Raw genomic sequence first — 17,893 nt, 5'->3', positions numbered from 1 at the left:
GCCTTCTCCATTTGCTGAAGTTAAAGTTGAATCCAAGTGGACAGACCAATTGGATGTCAGTGCTAAAAGTTTAAAATTGTGTCAAATTACACGAATATAACTGGCATTATCAATAAACAGAAATACATGAAAACACAAAGCAGATCAGCTGTGTCAATTAAATTAAATTGTTTATGTGAAAAAAAAAAAAAGTAATTTGATGCTTTTTGTGTGTTTTATTTTGAATTTGTGTTTGGAAATGTTCAAACGCTAATTAGCAGATAGCTGTGCATTATAGAGAGCATGAGATTCAGTAAACTACGAGCAGCGATGGCATTGAACCAAATGATTGCTTTCAGCAAACAAGATTTTCAGCTTGAGGTATATAGGGCAACACCAGTCAGAGAAATTGGGCCATACAAACCACAAGCATTCAAACAGAATAAATCATTTGTATATAAATACTCTAAGGAGATGGAGTAAATCACAAAAAAAAACAGATTTGTGGTTCATCTGAATAAAGTTTATGTAAAGTCTTGTTGGCAACTCCTGCTTGAGAACATTAGCCTGCACATCCGCTTCCTCTCCAGGCTGGAGCTGGATACCTTGTGTCAGAGCAGCGCTGCCAGCCGTCTCCACTAGCCCACAGTGACGACAGCACATTCAAATCTAATAAGGCGATCTGTTTGTTTTCCACTCCACTGCTCAACATCCCACAGACTATTCATGTGTCCCAAACACTGCTCTTTTTCAAGTTCCTGGCTCTAACTTTCATGGCATCTCGAGTGAAAGAGACTGCCGTGTGCGCCCCTTTTAAACAATCTCTATCAGGAAATATTCTGATTACGCTACAATGCTAAAGTGACACAAGTATATGTAGCATTGGCTACAACAACACACCCAGAGGACAATACAAAAAAAAAATCTTCTGAGCTAACACAACACACAAACAACTGGAAATAGAACAGTCTCCAAATAGGCAAATGCCATTTTTTCATAGTTTTTATTTGGATTATAAGACAACACGGCCAACAAGTAGATACAGCACAGCTGTTTCCTTCGTAATTGCGCCCTGATGTTTTGAGAACCCTATGAGCCCCACCCCATCTATAAAATGAGACATCCCATAGGGCCCTCGAACACAATCATAAATCCTATTTTGTATTTGTCTATGCTTGGAAACTGTGACGGGACGCTTTGCTCCTACTGAAGTGATGACTATGGAGGTTGTCTTTTGTAAGTTATTGCTCCCTTTGTGCAAATTTAGAGGGGGGTCATATAGTTTAAATGAAGAATGTTGGCCTCACAGCTAATGTGAAAACTGCACTTGACAGGCTTGAACCTAAAATATAAACATGTTCTTAAATTGGTCCAGACTTGTGTGAAGTTAATCCTCTATCCAGAAGTGTGACAAAGTGTATTTATGAAAATAATCTTCTTTTTTTAAACCTTGATTTATAACTGTATTGGATTGAATTTCAAAACAATCTAGAGTACTAGTGGCAATAGCTTTAATACATTTGCAAGTTGAAACATATTTACTTGTACACTTTATAACATCTTGTAAATAAAAACGTACTATTTTTAATAATTAGGCAGCGCTTTACATTTACTTTATTATTCACCAAAGCTACTTTTTAGTCATGCGTCTTCCACCGCTGCCTATCAAAGAGACTTATTTTGTCTACAGTAGCAATTACCTACACTAAAAGTTTTAAATCCCAATTCTATCTGTGTTTGGTCTGCATATGTGCATGCATCTTTAGCTCCTTTATCCCTGTGCGCTAATCCCAAGTGAAAGCCTAAATTTTTGTCGCGCAGGAAGGCAGAGGGAGGTGGACTCCCTGGTGGGCCTCAGCACACCCAACCCGTATAAGCCGTATATGAATAAGACTGAATTCGCAGGCTCCCCACGAGGACGCCAGGCCCATTAAGCTGACAGTCAGAGCCCCATTGACCGGTCAGAGAGATTAAACGCTGGGCCATCTCGCCGGATAAACCCACCTGCAGGACAGAGGAGGAAACCAGGAGAGCTCCTACTCACCGTTACTTGTGGCTTCGGTAAATGGCGCCTTTTGTCCGTTCCAGCCTTTGTTGTCCATCTATATTTATAACGAGAGATGCAGGAGAAGGGGAGGGGAGGTAAGAGAGATGTCAAGTTTTTCAACAGACAGCTCCTTCACGCATGTCAGAGGAGTTCCTTCCTACTGTTTGGCCCACAAAGAGACGAGCGCTCACAGGAGGGGATGCTTAAGAAGCCTAGTGTCTGTCTCAGCCAACTACTTAATTAGGGGGGTTGTCAGTGTTTAGGAGCTAAAAGGGATTCCATTCAACGTGTGCAGCAGTACAAATGCCTGCTCATGCAAACATTTACAGTTTTTATCAATTGATTACAAAGTTCAATCAGAATATGCAGATCTTTGTCCTCGGTTTACGAAATGATCATCAAAATGCTTCATTGCAGTTTCAGATTATGACCAGACAAAAAATATGAGGCTGATGTTGGCAATCAAAGATGGAATAGGATTTGTATGCGACTGTTTAATACATTTTCATTTAATGACATCTCAGATGTCACTCTCCAGTTTGAAACAAAAACAACAATAGGCTTTAGTTGTGCGACTTTAGCTCCTGGTGATGAACATAGTGTACATGGAAGACACTGGTGCTAATGCATTTCAATTCCTCGCTCACACACATGAAAACACTGTAGTGCCCTGGATCCTTCGCTTGTCTACAGCTCTTAGCATCAATCTGGATTTTTGTGTGCACTCATGCATATTTTTGCCTATGTATAACTTATATCTTAAAAGTTCTGAAAATACCAATATAAACAATTGGTTTCATTTTGATGATGATGGTTCCAAACAATGAGATAATACTCAAATCTTTTGAGTGGTTTGTCCAGATCCAGACCCCCTACAACGGATTTGAACTCAACTGATAGCTGACAGTGACAGCAGACCATGGTCTTAAAATCATTTACTCTTAATAAAAAATACTGTATTTTCAGGACTAAAAGTTTTGGCCGTGGTACGACTTGTACTTATATACTTATACTCCGGAGCTAATTATGTGTGATATTATTTGTTATTTTCACACTTGTAACCGCATTTCATACTCCAGTGCAACTTATGTTTTTTTCTTCTCTATTATGCATTTTTTGGCCGGTGCGACATAGTCTGGGAAATACGGTAAACAAGAAATTAATGAATGAAATGCATAAGTAACTGAACTCTATAACCTAAGACAAATGGGGCAATGGCAACATTTCTATGTGGGAAATAGATTAAACTCTCAATTCAATACCAAAAATCCAGCTCACTCTCTATGCCTTCTCCTTTCTGCTAAATCCTCATAATCCCAATAAAACATTTGCTCGACCAATAAAAATGTTTGATGTTTAATTGACTTAATGTCTAAAAGGTTGAACAATGTTGGAAAATGTTCAGTTTTGTGAATACCATCATACAGTATAGACAATGTATATGTTTAAAATCAAAATTGCAATTTTTTTTTATTTAATTATGCCGTTTGAGGTTTGGTATAAAAAATGCATTAAAATTGTCTGCAGACTTTGAGATGGGCAGTGATCAAGAGTCAACTTTCTATCCTGATAAGAGCAACTCCTCATATGCGCCTTCATGGTATGGCAGCCTGGAGGAGATGGATACTGCACCACATATCTAACTAATGAGCTGTCTAGGGAGCGAAGCACACGCACAGATTCAAGTTATGCAACCTCACTTTTATCTGATTAGTGCTTAAACCAATGAGGTGACTAAAAATGATGGTGATCAATGGTTGGCTTGCAAAAACACTGGCAGTTCGTATGATCTTGACGGATTATGTAATTGGCCGAGCGTGTCAATAGAATCATGACCGACTAATTTGGTGAAGTGAAGAGCTTGGATTCAGGGCAGGACTGTATAGATGAGATACAGAACACATGGTTTATGTAAGGCTTTCACATGCAGCTACACAGGGTTTGAATGTAAGTGCTTTATTTATAGCTGGAGGTGTTTGGAGTGGGTTTCACAACTGCCCTAAAAAGGTAAAAACTGTTAAAATGTAACTTTTAATAAACAAAAACCTACTCTCTCTGAACGGACTCATAACAGTCTGAATTAAACTAGAAGTGCAATTAAGCTAAAAATATATCTTATGTTTAACGCAATCAATAATTCAATATCCCATATGGTTTGTTTTTAATTGTACTGAAAAATGAATTTGTGATCCTGTGGGCCTTGTTATGGATATTGGATATCAACTGTAGCATATATAGCATAGTTCAGTCTAGCATATTTATTTATACACCAGAAAATATTAATAATATTAATATTAAATTATTCATGCATTTAATGGTAGTCTCTGATTAAATGGGACTAATGGATGATTAAATGGGACTAATGGCTTTAATAATGCATGTAAACCACAACCACAGACGCAACAAGAGCTTGATAGATTTTTGGCTTCCCCAGAGTTGTCCAGCTTGAAGTTTCATTTTATCTTCTCTCATAACAGAGACCTAAATTTCTATGGACCTTATGTTTTCCTTCTGTGTCCTCAAGATGAATAATCATAAATAATAATAGAAAGAGGTGAACTACAGAGACACGTGACGTCTGAACATACCTCAGCCGGGTTAGGTGCTACTGTGGAGGCCTTGTATCCCAGCTGCAGGAGCATTGCCTCCGCTGCGTTGCGTTTAGCCACTTTCTTGTTAGGTCCTGTTCCCGTGGCAACTTCATTATTCACTTTTACCTACACGTAAGAAGAGAAGCCTATAGTCACAACAAAGTCTATGTAATCTGTGTTACTCAAATTTTTATGCAAGCCAGACAAAGTTAGCTGTTCAATTTCTATTCAACAAGTGTTTAGTTTGCCGATTCCAAAACATCAAATCTGTTGACATAGGAAGTAAACTAATTATTTCAAAGGGAATTTCAGCTGTCGTTGTGTTATGCAAACAGACAATTACAGTGTACAAATTACCCTGTTGATGCCAAATTCTGTAAAGGAACTGAGCGTAAAAACTCAAGAGTGGTTTGACATGTGCACAAATGTTTAGCAGGATCAAGAAGAGCGCACAATACAAGGGGATGATTGATTTAAACAATGTCGTTGTTTTGAATGAACAGCTGCAGAAGCTTAAATAGGGAGACAGTGTGATTAATATAAACTCTATCTAAAGGAAGAGAGGCTCTCTAGTAGAAAATAGAGTACACATGAAACAGAACAACACACACAAGTTGCTGTGTGTGGATAGGGAGCATGGAAAATAGGGTTGAAACAGTGCCCGACACTAAAGGATTTGTCTTCATATGAAAAACAAGGATTAAGGGCTGAGACGGATCAAATAAGAAAGGAAGAAAAAATGAATAGTGATAGTTTTGCACAAATAGTAACATGAATGTTACTATATTTAATAAAAAGACAATTCTATTTGTCTTTTAATGATCTGGAGTTAAATGCGTGACATTCAGAGACTTCAGGCAATGCTAAACAAAGCAAATTGGTGTGATCTGATGAGATTTCCCATCATGCAAAGCTCCAGCTCTATTTACAGGCTAATAAACCGCACTCATCCGTAACTTATTCCAGGGTTAAAGGTTGATTCTTCGGCAAGAGCATGACATTTTTATTCTGTTAATGAATGCTGGCTCCATTATGTACGGGCTACACTCACTCAGTGAATAGTACAGTCTGTGCATTCTTGTAAACAAGAAGAAATGACTTCTCTGCAAGAAATAACAAGTTGCTGTAAGGCTTGAATATTGTTCACTTCAAACAAGATTTTAAAAGTCAAATTAAAAGACATCTTAAATGATAATAGCCAAGTGCTCCATCCACATCTCTGTTTGTAAAGCTTTTATTTGAGTATTTCTAAGATTCTGCCTTGAAGGGCTGGCATTTTCAAACACATTTTACAATTTGTAGACCAGCACTAAAGACAGAAATAGGAGACAGCAACAGTTCCCAGAGAAAGCCATAGTATTATATAATGGAGCGGTGGCTGCCTCTGGCCAGACAGAGGATTTATTCGTGGTCTTGTCCTGATCAGAAACACAGCTGGTACATAGCTGGGTGAAGCTTTACGATTATCAAGTCTTCATTTATTACATTCACAAGTTAATGAGCCTTTTCATACTTCAAAAATACTTTTGTAAGTGAATCAAGTGTACCATTTACCTGCATAATAAACTCCCTGCGACGGGGCATCCCCCTTTCTGAGAGCAGCACATACTCCGGCTCCTTCTCCTTTTTGGCCTGTTGGATCTGGGCCAGTCGACTGATTGGATTCATGCCTTGGCCATAGTCTGGTCCTGTCTTCATGGAAATAAAAAGGAAGCGTTCAGTTTCGGTCATTGCAGGCAACTTATCTTTATATCCCCTATTTCACTCTAGTGGGTTTGAAATGATAAGTCGTCTTCATGTTTCAAGCCTTTATACACCTGACATGAACGGAAATTAGAGGGATTGTCTGAATCAGATAGATGCAAAAGGGGATTAGACAGGTGAGGGACGTTCAGTGCCTCACACATGTTTAGTTGTAATACCTTGAGGATGGTCTTGGTACGTTTCTTGTAATGTGTTTTAGGTTTCTCCACAATAGGGATAAAGGGCAGCTTCTTAAGGTCCTGCAGAATAGACAGCGCAGCACGTTTCTTGGACAGCTTCTTGCTGTTGCCTTCGCCCTCGGCACTGAACTCCCCCACCGTCACTCTAGTCAGGAAGCTCTTCATGTGAGGAGGACCACTCTCCTTCAACACCTGCAGAGGACAGCAACGCAAAAATCCAGTTCACAGCTTTGTTTAGTTAGTTGAATAGAACAAACTGATTACAGTCTATTTGGTGTTCCTCATCTTGTTACAGCCAAAAGCAGAAACAGAATCCATCAACTGCCAAGTGATAAATACAGATCTGTTGATGCAATTATCTAGGCATTCAGCAGGCCAAAGCAGAAAGTCATTAACTTCATTAAGTTCTTTTGCCGAACACAGTTTACAAACATCTATTATCCCCCAGGAGTATTTATCACAAGTCTAATCACAGTAATTGCTCTTAATAATGTTCAGCTCGAGCAGAGGTTTGTGCTTAATCAATTTTTTTGTACACCACTTCACCAGGTGGCCCAGAACATCTGTGCCTCGCCCATAAGCACATGTTATTGCTATACCCAGCGCCGATGTCCAAAGACACTTGAAGACTAACATGTTCCTAGATGACAGGCTCTAGTGATGAGGGCTCAGTTTCCTTCCTCTAGTCTCTGGTCACCTGGGAGACCTAAAACAAACATCGACCAGCGTTAGGTCATGCTTTTGCAATCAAATCTACTTCCTGTAAAGCCCCAAAACACTGGGTAACAGGTGGAGCCCGCCAGTCTTCATATGTGGTAAAGAAACCGCAGATATAAGCACTCCAACACTTACTACTTCCAGCATGTGTGATTGATGAATGAGAGTTAGTTCTGGTTCGTGTATGTGTGGCTCTGCTGCCTTGACGTGGTAGACAGCACAAATTGTAGCAATCAGATGCAATCTAGAACAGTTAATACAAACCCAGTGACCGCAAAAATGATTTATCCCAATCATGCTGCCTATCTGCATTCCACAAAGGTTCTATATCAGCATGTCTTAATACACGTGCCTGGGAAGAACAATGAGTGATTTGTTCAGGAGCTCCACTTTCCATCTATACACCTGTATTAGCTTTATTAACGCAATGAAAATAAATGTTCCACAACATGTATTTCCAGGAGTGACTCATTTCCATTTGTCAGATAAAAATAAATAAAAAAAAACATACAAGTAAATCACCATTCTTATTAAACCTACATATAACAGATTGCAGACAGTATATTTACTTTAACTTTTCATATTCTGGCACAAAAATATACTAAACCAATTGGGAAACACATACACACCTCATAAGAAAATGTTAAGAATTTTATTTGCAGAAAATCTCATGTTTGCCTGGAATGAAACAGCTGTCAACCATAACTAAAGATTCACCCTTGGGATCTGCTCTGGTCTTGATCATCCCCAATAAAAGGAAATCTTACATGGCAGCTTAGCACTGAAGCAAAGCCTCTGTCATTGTTTTTTACAACGATGACATGACATTTCACATCAACCGCTCGTCAGCCGACATCACTTAAAACAAACTAAATGTGATCTTTCAATGAATTATGACATTTGATAAAATACAGAGGCAATTGTCTCTTATCTATCTGTACGAGTTCACTTACGGTACATTAAATTAGCTAGCAAATAGTTCCAAGTAAGAATCAATCAAAATATTTACTTTCTTTACTAATCTACTCCACAATAGCAAGCATAATGAACACTAGATAACTTTGTTCCCTGCCTATTTTAAGCCAATTCAGTTATGGAAAAAAAAAAAGTGTGTCATAATGGAAAATTTGAATTGTACTGATGATAAAGAGTTGAAATACTGAGATCAGGAGTAAAACTTCACACAGTCTTGGCTCAGGATGGGAGCAGACAAGCTGTAGTCAGTCTCCTGGCAGATGACACGGGATCTGCACCACGCCGATGGGATTTCAGCAATTCCCATTCATTCACGAGAGCACTTTCAGCACACACATCCAGCGCGGTCCAGGCAAACAAACACGCCCGGCTTGCACCAAGGATCAGATCAGGTTGTCGACAGGAAGCGCTTGGTAATTCAATGTTGATCTTTTTGTTACGGTCTTCTCGATCACTTTCTTACAACATGGGTGGGTTTTGCCTCCTGATTGAGACATTAGAACCCTTGGCTGTCAGAGGGGTTGCGCATGAGATCTCAGGTACTGTGCCGGAGCAGGGCAGGACAATGGCACAGACTGGCAAGGCAAAGAAAGCCTCTTGTGATGTATGGTCGATGGACAAGCCCTAAGGGAAGCTGCCTCATGTGAGATAGGAGGTTCTTGGCTCGGACATTCGTATTCCTGTGGGAATGAGAGTCGATCCACATACAAGCAATGATTAATAGAATTGACTGTCTTTGAGGCCGACACCTGTTAGATATTGCCTGATGGTGGGATTAATATTTTAACTGTGACGACTCATACCGTTGAAGCGATGGGAAAGCCGCTATGCAGCAATGACTCATGGGTAAAGTCATACTTAAAGGGAAGATAATGTGAAGTCAGAAAAATGTTGGTCTCAAAGATAATGTGACGAGTATAGGAAGCGAGAGTGCAGCATGTTTGTGGCCTACTGCAGGGGTCCAGGATCAGGTATGAGACAAGCGTCATGACAGGGCACTGGACGGGGCCAGTGTTTTTAATGAGCTGCATGTAATGACCCCAAAAGACAGAAAAGAATCAACAAAGATTTGAGTCACTGACACCATAGCCACATTCACCAATCTGATTGTGATGAATAAAAAATAGGCAGCAGAGGTACATACTTCAGAGAAATGGCTTTCGGGCAATTTAGTTTGACAGGGCACAGGAGAATCGATGAACAATCTCTCAAAAATATGAAACAGAACTGTCCGAATTAAAAGCTCACAGTAGGCATCTCAGGGTGCACAAGGGGAACTTTGATGACCTTATTTGTCACTGTATTTGTCACTGAACACAAATACTTAAAGGAAACTGACTAGCGAATAATTTCAAACCTGAAGCATTTCCTTCAGATGTTCTAAACATTGAATGAGGCAGATACAAATAGACAGAAATCTAAGAAAGAGATTAGAGATTTGCCTCAGGTATGAAAGCAGAGAAGATGCGACAGTCTCCAGCATGGAGACACTGAGAGGAATGTGTCTGGTTTTATATCCAGCATATCCACTTTGGGAGGTCTGAAAATTAAACTGCTGACAGTGACATAGACATTCGTTAATGACTTGTCACATCAATTCTTTTTTAGCAGAAATGATGAATAGATGTTCTTGGAAGTACATCCATGTGACGCTCTAATGAGCAAAAGTGCCTCAAACTGGTGTGGAGGTGGGAGGGAGAACTGGTCACTAAAGCGTCTTGTGTGCAGTAAACTTGCAGGGCTGACCGAGTCCTTTGATCCACAAATACTGGTATGTCCGAACTATCCCAGCCGCTACTGATCTGTGATTTTTGGAGACATAGTGGTTGAGGTGGAAGGGAGGGATCCTGCACAGGAAGGGAGGGGGCTGACAGAGTAAACTGAGCCTCCCATGTTTTTAGCACCTTGTGGAGTGGAGCAAAAGAAGAGCCTGATCATGGAGAGAATCTGAGTCAGCTTGACATGGGGAAAGCCAAGATCAAGCTCTGAGGGTCATCGGAGGACACGCACTATATTCACAGCTTCAGTCAAAAAGAAGACCTAATCATTCGGGTGGATTTTTTTAATTGAATATCAAAATGCCTGTCCAACACAAACAGGCGTTATGAAATTCAAAGGCAACAAATTAACTGCTGGATGCCTATTCTTTACTACTGCTCATAATTCAAAGCTGATATTTCACAACCATTACAGATGTGTGAAATATGTTCACTCCTTAGAGGGAAATTTTGGGGAAAGAAAACTAAAAGATGATTCCCATGACTAAAATGTGAATAATTACTAAAGAAATGACTACATCTTAATGACACATTAGAATATTAATTTACCTCAAAGTTGACGGAGAAATTCCTCTTCAGGGCTATTTCATACACCAAACTAATTTCTGATTTGCTGGCATCTGTGCCTTCTTCACTGTCTTCTTGTTCTTCCGGAGCCTGGAAAACATAATTGAAAATGGTTGATATGGTCACCAGATTGAAACTACAGATCACAATTCAATATCACAAGCTAGAAGGGTCGATGAAAGACTCTGGGTGTGTGAACACTTTGTCTCGATACTTATCTCTTCATGTCCACCTCCATTCACAAGGGATTGACTTGGGTCTGTCCCTCTGGGCTCGTCCTGTCCCTGTGTGACTTGATACAGTGCATGATTCATCAGATCAGATACCTTATATTTCACAGGAAGCTGTCACTGAGTGGGTGAATGCATAGGCCTTGACAGAAACTAAATATGCGCTGCTGGATATTCAGTATTGTGACATAAAAGGGTTTCTTCCATAATGTACCAGTCTACCGTTTCACTTGGCATTTATATTCACAGACTTCTCAGCAGCAGCAGTTTTTGGAGATTAATAGTGTGAAGATTGTCTCAAGGCTAGACAACTGAGCAGAAAGACAGCCTTACTTTGACAAAGACAAAATGAAAGCTGGTAACCTTTTCTTCATATTGGTGTGATACAGAAGCAGTGAGCTGGGAAAATTAGGTAATCTACATATTACAGTAGTTACACATGGCAGCCATCAAAAGACTTCATGGCCGAAACATCAACTGCATTTTAGACACCAAAGCCTCGAGCAAACTCCTCCCTTCTCGTACTTTAAAGTTTAAGATGTGACCTTTATAAGTGTGCCATAGAAGCCTTTTGTTGGGTTATTGTTTGCTCTGTGGCAACTAATCCAAAAATCTACAGATCGCAATTGAGTCATTTGAAATTGCCATTTATTTGGGTGGGTTTTTGATAGGGAGATACACAAATATTTCTTCTTTATACTACTGGATACTACATGGAGCCAGAGTGATGGACATGACTAAAGTCACAATGTGGCACAATTTGTAAACCTAGACTCAGAAGCCGCAGCAAACAAAGAGCCCATTTACGCCGCCCAACACCACAAGACAGCAGGTGAGAGGAGCCAAAACGTTTTAAATAACCGACAGTGCTGCCAGACTCAGAGGATATGGGGTACTCCGATTTCCGGTGAGAGAAGATAACAAAAGTTAGGCTCTACAAATAAAAGAAAACTCTGAAGTGGCACAGTGACACTGGAAGTGATAAATCCCTATCAGGCGCAAACAAATCTAAAATTATACATTACAGTAATTAGAGATGCTGTGGATTTAAATTCAATCTGTTGAAAGCTGGTTATGTAGTCATCTTAATAACTGAAAATATGCTCTCGGTCAGAACCTGCGGGAGCACAGGCAGATCCGCAGTACAAATCCCTGGACTTTTCATTAGCAGAGAAGTTTTGTAGTGAGACGGGGTCAAACACGAGGACAGCCACGTGGGGTGAGAACGGTCAAAAGGAAGGAGAGAGCCGCAGGGGTAATGTGAACAATGAAGGCTGGAAAGTCAAAATATAACGCTGAGCCACTGGAATGACAAGCAGTTTTACAGTCGAGATGTACTTGCTATAGCAGCTTTTGCGTCTTGTCTATAAACAAAACCAAATATAGGCAAATACTTACAACATTGTTAAACAAATTCCAGACATGTACTGAAGTTGCGCTTTGTAGATCAGAAATATTGTAAATACTAAGGCTGTAACAATTAACTAAGAAGTATGGGTCAACTGCAGAAGGCAAATTCCCCTACAGGGACAATTATTTTCCATAATTGAAGATGTTCTGTAATTTTGAATGGACACAGTTGGCTCAGTGTGATTACCTGCGGAGGCCTTTCAGGAATGGGTTCGTTGCGCAGGGCTTGTAGGGCCTTCATCGCTGCGTTATGTCGCGCTGCTTGACGAGTGCGTCCCTCTCCGATGAACTCATGGCTCCCCACAGACAGCTGCACATAGAAGATCTTAGGAACTGGATAGTGGTACCTGGAGTAAACAAGAGCACAAAAAAGTAACATTAATTACACATGCCAAATTGGTGTTTAAAGGATAATGTTAGATTAATATGTTTACAGGCTGAAGGAGCGAGAGAGCCCCAAGGATTTAAAGCCAAGATATCAATTCACACATTCCCAAATAAGGGCCCACCACTTCATCAGGGTCAATTACTACACAATAGCCATTTGGCCGGCTGCTTGACGGATGTTTCACTGTTGGATCTCAAAGTAGCACCGGCAAACAAAGCTCTGGCACTTATATATCCGCTGCTCTTTCTTCTGGCTCCGACCATAGATTTCCCCCTCTTTCTCTGGGCCTTGACAGAGTGGGACTGAGCTGTCACTCTGCAGATTTAGAGGTCTGCGAGTCCATGTGGGTGATACCTCCTTCTGGGGCCGAGAGCAAAAAGGCTGAGAAATAGTGGGAAACTTAACAAGAGGAAACGTTTTTAATATCAGTCTCACCGATATATGCCGACGTAGAGACACTGCATGTGGTAGCTCCCTATAGACAGGCCAAGGATATGCAAAGAAGTGTGTCTTTATTGGCGCCAAGAAACAGATTTATTAGCTTAACAATATGATAGCACTAAAGCCTTAATGTTTCAATGGCAGAACAAAATATCATTAGTAAAAAAACAAAATAGGGCTTTAAAAAGTTTAGTAGTAATTTGTAAGTATTAATTGCATTATTTTCTTTAAACTTCTGTCTTGATCAAATCACATAGTAATATTAAAAAAACACTGCAATACAAGTGCTGTGTGACACTAGAAAGCAAGACTAAATCTGCAGTCTTTAATTTAAAGGTCAAACTATAATTGGAACAGAACTGCGCCATCTGAATCCTGCTGCGTATAACCAGTGGTACCAAATTTTGAGAAGCAATGCATTAGAAAATCCACATTTTACAGGTCTATTTGTAAATTATTTATAAAAAACATATTAATAATTTTGAAAGTCACTAAAACAGTTTCTGTAGGAGCCCAAAATGTGTTCTTGCTATCTTGAAACACGCCTCTTCTAATAACAAATATTCATTTTTCAAGTAGAATTGGCTGAAAGCATCTATCCCGTTCTTACTTAATGTTCTCGAGCAGTGAGACGTGCACTCCACCATTGACCCTTCACTCCTGGCCACAGCAGCCTTGCCGGGGCGAGGCAGGCTTGGCCGTTGCATGTCAAGTGTGGCCCCAGGGTCTCCCAGGACATGCCAAGTGCAACATGGGCCCGAGCCAACAGCGCGGAGCCGCCATGTGAGCAGCTGTGTCTGCGGCACAGCATACAGGTGCAGAGGAGGAGTGAGCGAGGAGAGAGGGAGCATAGAGGGCGACCAGTGGGAGACCCCAACTACAACGTGGGAAAGTAGTGGCTTAGACAGGAGTCTGTCTGCCAAGAACACAAGCATGTACACACGCTCTCGTCAAAATTACACAGACAAACAAAGAAGTATCACAGCAGTGCGCATAAAACCAGTCAAGAAATCAGGACTCCACGGCTGTGTTAGCAGGGCTTTGTTATCAATTATTTTTCTGTTTTTATAACTCCTGCAGGGAGGGAATGGGAGCAGGACACCTGCAGGGCGGCTGTGGAAAAACACTGCTGCCTGATAATGTGTGGCTCAGAGATGAGAGGGAAAGAACAAACAAAAGATGCCACAATTTCATCAAATGATAAGTGATCAGCTAAATGCAGCAGGTTATGAATCAGGATGAAATAGACTTTGAAGGCATATGCTTTCCAGCCGCTGTATTTGATGTGCAGCACAGTAGTAAAGGTTAGTATTTAATCTTAATCACACATAACATAAAACAGGAGGCATCAGACCACACAGACAGCACACAGACGGGACCAAAACTTGGACAGTGACAGGAGTGAAACTGTTTACAAGCACTATGCCCTAAAGGGCAAACTGACTTATTTCAGAGCAGTCTACATGTTTACTTTTTCAGCCCAACAAGAGAGCCAATAGGTAAATATTAAACGAACAGCCTAATCTATAAACATATACGTTTGAAGAAGAGGGAGAAGTCAAGAGAAAATGTATGACAAATATATGGAGGCTTAAAAAACAAAAAAGAAGAAAATGTTGGAAAGGGTCTCTCCTCCACCAGCTGTACTTTCTTCCAATCTGCTGCCAGACTTTCACTTGTGTTCACTCCTAACTCCTTGGGTCCTTACTTCATGTGTGTGTCCACAAGTGATTGCACTGCTTTCCTTCTGCCTCACGCAATTGCTAATGTAAGAAAGACATTGTGGTGTGAGACAGTGTAGTCAAGTAAACATTAGGCCCAAAACACGAGTGTCATTGCGTTGGGAGGTAGTTTTCATGCACATGTGGGGTTTGGAAACCACTAATGTGAACGGGAAGACTGAGAGAAATGCCTTGGTAAAGCAAATACGGATACAAAAAAAAAGAGAAAACAAAAAAGGACAAGAAAATGCAGTTTGACTGACAATAACTGAAACGATTAGCAAATTAACTACTGTTTAATATAATTTACCCTGTGTATTCATTGATGAAAACTATGGCAAAGTTAGAAAAACAACAGACAGTAATGTCCATTTATCTTTGTCTACATTATACTTTGTCCCCACAGGTAAAACAGCTCAAATTAAAAGAGTTAACACAAAATGATGTAATGCATGGAAAAGTAAGATGTTTTGTTGTTCAAATGATTTTAGCGTTTTGCTTCAAAGACAGGACAAAAGAAAACATCAAAGTACCAAAATAAACTGTTTCCTAGTATTTTTCTGCATGAAAAGTTGTTTTGAATGAGCTCCTGGGGTGTGAGGGCAGTTTGGGTCAGATAAATGCTCAGCTACTTGAGTTTTGAGAGCTTTTCCCCCTTTTCCGATCAGCTGGGCCCCACAAAGCAGAATACCCTTACCTGTTAACAAGGGCTGCTGTACCAAGGCCATGTAGCGTTGGCTTATATAACTTCCAGTATTTCAATTAACTTGTCCAAGCTTACAGTGCTCATTGTTTGTAGTGTTTGTTGTGGTTTTGTGGTAGAGAACAAGATTAAAGCCCTCTGTACTAGGCCTGTAATAAGAGCGGGTGTCGCTGGCCTCCTTGTGTGACTGCTGGATGAGAAGTCACATCCCGGCACATGTAAAACTAGCCTACAGCGCCCGTCGTCCTATTATTTTGAGCAATAACAACGCATTAAGGAGGATGATTTACTACTCTGAGGTTGACAAGTAGCATGAGAATAAATGCAAATGTTTTTGCTAAGCGAAAAAACTTGGCTTCTGCCGCAATAGTAATAAAAAGAACAGCTTGAAAATAATGGTTATTGCAGCTATTATTTCTATACTGACTGAAAACAAGGATTGCATGAATAACAATGCATTGAACAAGATCACAGGCTAAAATGACCTTGTGGTTTTTGTGAAGCACCAAAAAAAAAAAAAAAGACGACAGCATCTACATGTTACGGTGTGTTAGTGCCAACTGTTCGGACTGCAGCTGGCTGGAGATCAGAATAAAATTACATCCTGTGGTCCTCATTAAGATCATTACAAATGGAACCTGCTGTTTTATACTCATTGTCATTAACTTGTCAGGCCAACCCTAAATGTGAGTATGTTTTAGTAGAAAAGACTTTACTTCCCTTGGTAAGTTGAAAAGAACAAAAGCCCTTAGTTACAGCACAGGAGAATAAATCTGAACGCCCAATAGTAAATACTTCCATTGGAGATTTAATCCAAAAGTAAAAAAAACAAAAAGAGCCAATTTAATTTCCTTCAGAAACTAATTAAGTAAAGAAAATAATTCTAGCACACAGAACACAAATTATGAAACCTGCATCTTGTTCTGGTGATGAAGTGACTTGCCGCTTGGACTACCATCTGAAGTTAACAAACAATGAATGAAACAACATCATCTGAATTATACGAGTCAACAGTGTAAATGTGGTGAAACAACAGCACTGTTGGACATGAACAGCAAAAAGAAATGAAGGCAGATAAATTGATGGCTGATAAATTGCGGTCTTGAAATCATTCAGCAATCATTAGACAGCGAGAAACTTGAAATTACCTACAAGCTTTTGTAAGGATCAAATACTGAAAGCTGACTTTTGAAGGCCGTATTTATAGCACTACATCATGTCTATCCAAGGTCCCTTTCAAGCCTTGTTCAGATCACGCGTTACCCTAAATGATGGGCTCAGAGGAGAAAAACAGGATTTAAACAGGTTTAGAGCATCAACGCATCATCAGATCCAATTATATGTGTTGCATTGCATACATTAGAGCGGTGGCCTTAAAGAATGCGTTAGGTTATTCATGTGGATTTCTTATTATTAGAAATTCAACAGAAGAAGCGGTAGAATCTATAAAAGGCAGTTTTATTTCAGAAACCCAAGCCATTTATTAAAAAAAAAAAAAAACTCAACAAACGGGGGAGGAAAGCATTAATTTATACTGAATAATGAAAACAAACTGTGTGTAAGATGGGAGTTATTTCTAAAAAAAATAAAATAAAAGGTCATTGTGGGAAGAAAAGAAAACATGCGTCAATGCCCAGTGGAGGAGAAAAGATCCTAAAGCCCATTTGAGTGCAGCGTCTGAATCAGTCTTAAACACAAAACAATCTTGACAGGGGACTCTCCATTGGATTCTGTTTGTATTGTGGGGAGAGCCGTTGTCGATAATAGGTGTGTTTGTTCCGACATGCTGTTTATATGAAAAGTATCCTGACTCATCCAACCGGAACCTTACAAAAGATGCTTTTATTGCCTTGTACAGTGGTAAGCTAATAATTTTCCCATAGTGCATTGAGGAGAAGGAGGTGAGGAAACACAAACTCTCAAGTCTATTCGGGAGAAGGGAGATAAAAGAGTATGGCTTGTGTGTCACTGAAGGAGTACAAATCATTCGAGGCGCCTGTGTTTACATTGGACCTCTATTCCTCTGCTCCTCCCCCCAAAGTCTCCTCAATAAAACACCGCTTTATGAGTTTACACCCATTTGTACAATTTGGACAGATTATCCTTTGTTCTGGAATGTCGCCCAATGCAATTTATGAAGCGGAGAATCAGATAGCATACGTCTGACTAAATGCAGCAGATTTACAAGTCATTCTGGATGCATTTTCAACAGGAGAAATGCAATAAAACGCTGTTCCTCTGAAGTCTCTACCTTGTGGGCTTTGGCAGGCTTGTGAGGTTTGGAACGGCGATGACAAGACAGATAAAAGAAAACATAACTGAGGAATGCTAGCTGTTGGATGAAGAAGTACATTGTGTCCTGGTTATGCTATATGAGATTTTAAATCCCACTAGGTCGATAAG

At 40.0% G+C, this 17,893-nt stretch overlaps 1 protein-coding gene across 2 annotated transcripts in view; it reads right to left on the bottom strand.

Annotated features, from left to right (window-relative positions):
• The window catches only part of stau2 (staufen double-stranded RNA binding protein 2), a 48,818-nt gene that overhangs the window by 24,859 nt on the left and 6,066 nt on the right, over positions 1-17,893 (bottom strand). For both annotated transcript variants that reach the window (XM_072450738.1, XM_072450737.1), the window contains exons 6-11: positions 12,425-12,584; positions 10,580-10,687; positions 6,540-6,752; positions 6,172-6,309; positions 4,615-4,743; positions 2,024-2,081 (exon numbers count right to left, since the gene is read on the bottom strand). In XM_072450738.1, the coding sequence (XP_072306839.1) occupies positions 2,024-2,081; positions 4,615-4,743; positions 6,172-6,309; positions 6,540-6,752; positions 10,580-10,687; positions 12,425-12,584 (806 nt within the window). The remainder of the gene's footprint in view (positions 1-2,023; positions 2,082-4,614; positions 4,744-6,171; positions 6,310-6,539; positions 6,753-10,579; positions 10,688-12,424; positions 12,585-17,893) is intronic.

This window comes from Eucyclogobius newberryi, unplaced genomic scaffold (assembly GCF_026437365.1).
Source record: "Eucyclogobius newberryi isolate DKJ021-1_F unplaced genomic scaffold, fEucNew1.0.hap1 SCAF_18, whole genome shotgun sequence".
Classification (NCBI taxonomy): domain Eukaryota; kingdom Metazoa; phylum Chordata; class Actinopteri; order Gobiiformes; family Gobiidae; genus Eucyclogobius; species Eucyclogobius newberryi.
Note: the sequence above shows the minus strand (reverse complement) of the source record. Positions and strands in the feature narration are given on the sequence as shown.